General features: G+C 37.1%; 1 protein-coding gene across 1 annotated transcript; it reads left to right on the top strand.

Annotated features, from left to right (window-relative positions):
- Window positions 1–6: 6 nt before the first annotated feature.
- Window positions 7–1,141, top strand: LOC124892854 (the record flags this gene model as incomplete). Its single annotated transcript, XM_047404026.1, has 2 exons — window positions 7–643; window positions 930–1,141. Coding segments are annotated over exons 1-2 (381 nt in total), but the record flags the coding sequence as incomplete, so codon positions are not given.
- Between the last annotated feature and the right edge of the window lie 6 nt (window positions 1,142–1,147).

Genomic DNA, 1,147 nt, shown 5'->3' with positions numbered 1-1,147 from the left:
AATCAGTCCAAGGAGGATGAGAGGCTCATTCAATTTCTTATGGGGTTGAATGAGACATACCCGCAGGCAAGAAGCAACATTCTCATGATCAATCCACTTCCAAGTGTAAATCATGCTTATTCCCTTTTGATGCAAGATGAGAATCAGTGAGAGGTTCATTATCCTCAGTTTCCAAGAGAAGGGTCTTTTTTTCTAGTTGGGAGAAATGATTATGCAGATAGCAGGATCAATTTTGTGAAACCTAGAACTATGAATTTTCCTGCGAAAGAGACCTATAATGGTAAGAAGTTTTACACAAACTGTAAACTGACTAATAACACTGTTGAAAAATGCTATAGGATAATTGGCTATCCACCTAATTTATAGTTCACCAACCCCAAGAAGTCTCAAGGTGTAGTCAAGAGCAACTCTGTTGTTTCTATAGGAACCACAATACCACCACAATATGTTGAAAAGAGAGAATTTTTGCCAGCTATGAGAGAGACAAGTCCTACTATAAGGGAGGCAAATCATGTTGTGAGGAATATTAATCACTTTACGCAGAAACTATCACCAGGTCAATATAATCAATTGATGAGATTGCTAAGCGAAATGGTACAAGCACAGGCAGGAAATCTTGACGTGACTGCATACTCAGCAGCTGGTATAGTTTTTGAACACTCAAATTCTTGTTATTCTGTGGGCAATGCTGATTCTAAATCATGTATTATAGATTCAGGATCCACTGCACATATGTGCTTTGATTCTAATTCCTTTATGTCTTTAACTCCTCTTCCTAAGTCTATCATTGTCAAACTGCCTAATTTTACTAGGGTCAAAGTCACTCATGCAGGGAGTATTTCTCTTCTTCCAAGATTTGTTTTAAAAAATGTCCTCATATTTTCTGTTTCAAATGCAATTTACTTTCAAGTACACAATTATGTTTACAGAAACTGGATACGTTTTGCGGGGCCCTCACATGAAGAGCCCAGAAGTTTTTGGTGAAGTCAATCAAAGTCTTTATGTACTGGAACCTAATGAAGTTCAAGCCAAGAGTCCTCCTATAAAACATGTAGCACCATCTCTTAAGAATAGTATTTCTAGTTCGGTTTCTAAGTGTTTATCTGAATCTGTTTTTGCTTCTGTTCCTTTAGCTATTTCAGCGAAA

The sequence above is a fragment of the Capsicum annuum genome, unplaced genomic scaffold, assembly GCF_002878395.1.
Source record: "Capsicum annuum cultivar UCD-10X-F1 unplaced genomic scaffold, UCD10Xv1.1 ctg51213, whole genome shotgun sequence".
In the NCBI taxonomy this organism is placed as follows: Eukaryota; Viridiplantae; Streptophyta; class Magnoliopsida; order Solanales; family Solanaceae; genus Capsicum; species Capsicum annuum.
Note: the sequence above shows the minus strand (reverse complement) of the source record. Positions and strands in the feature narration are given on the sequence as shown.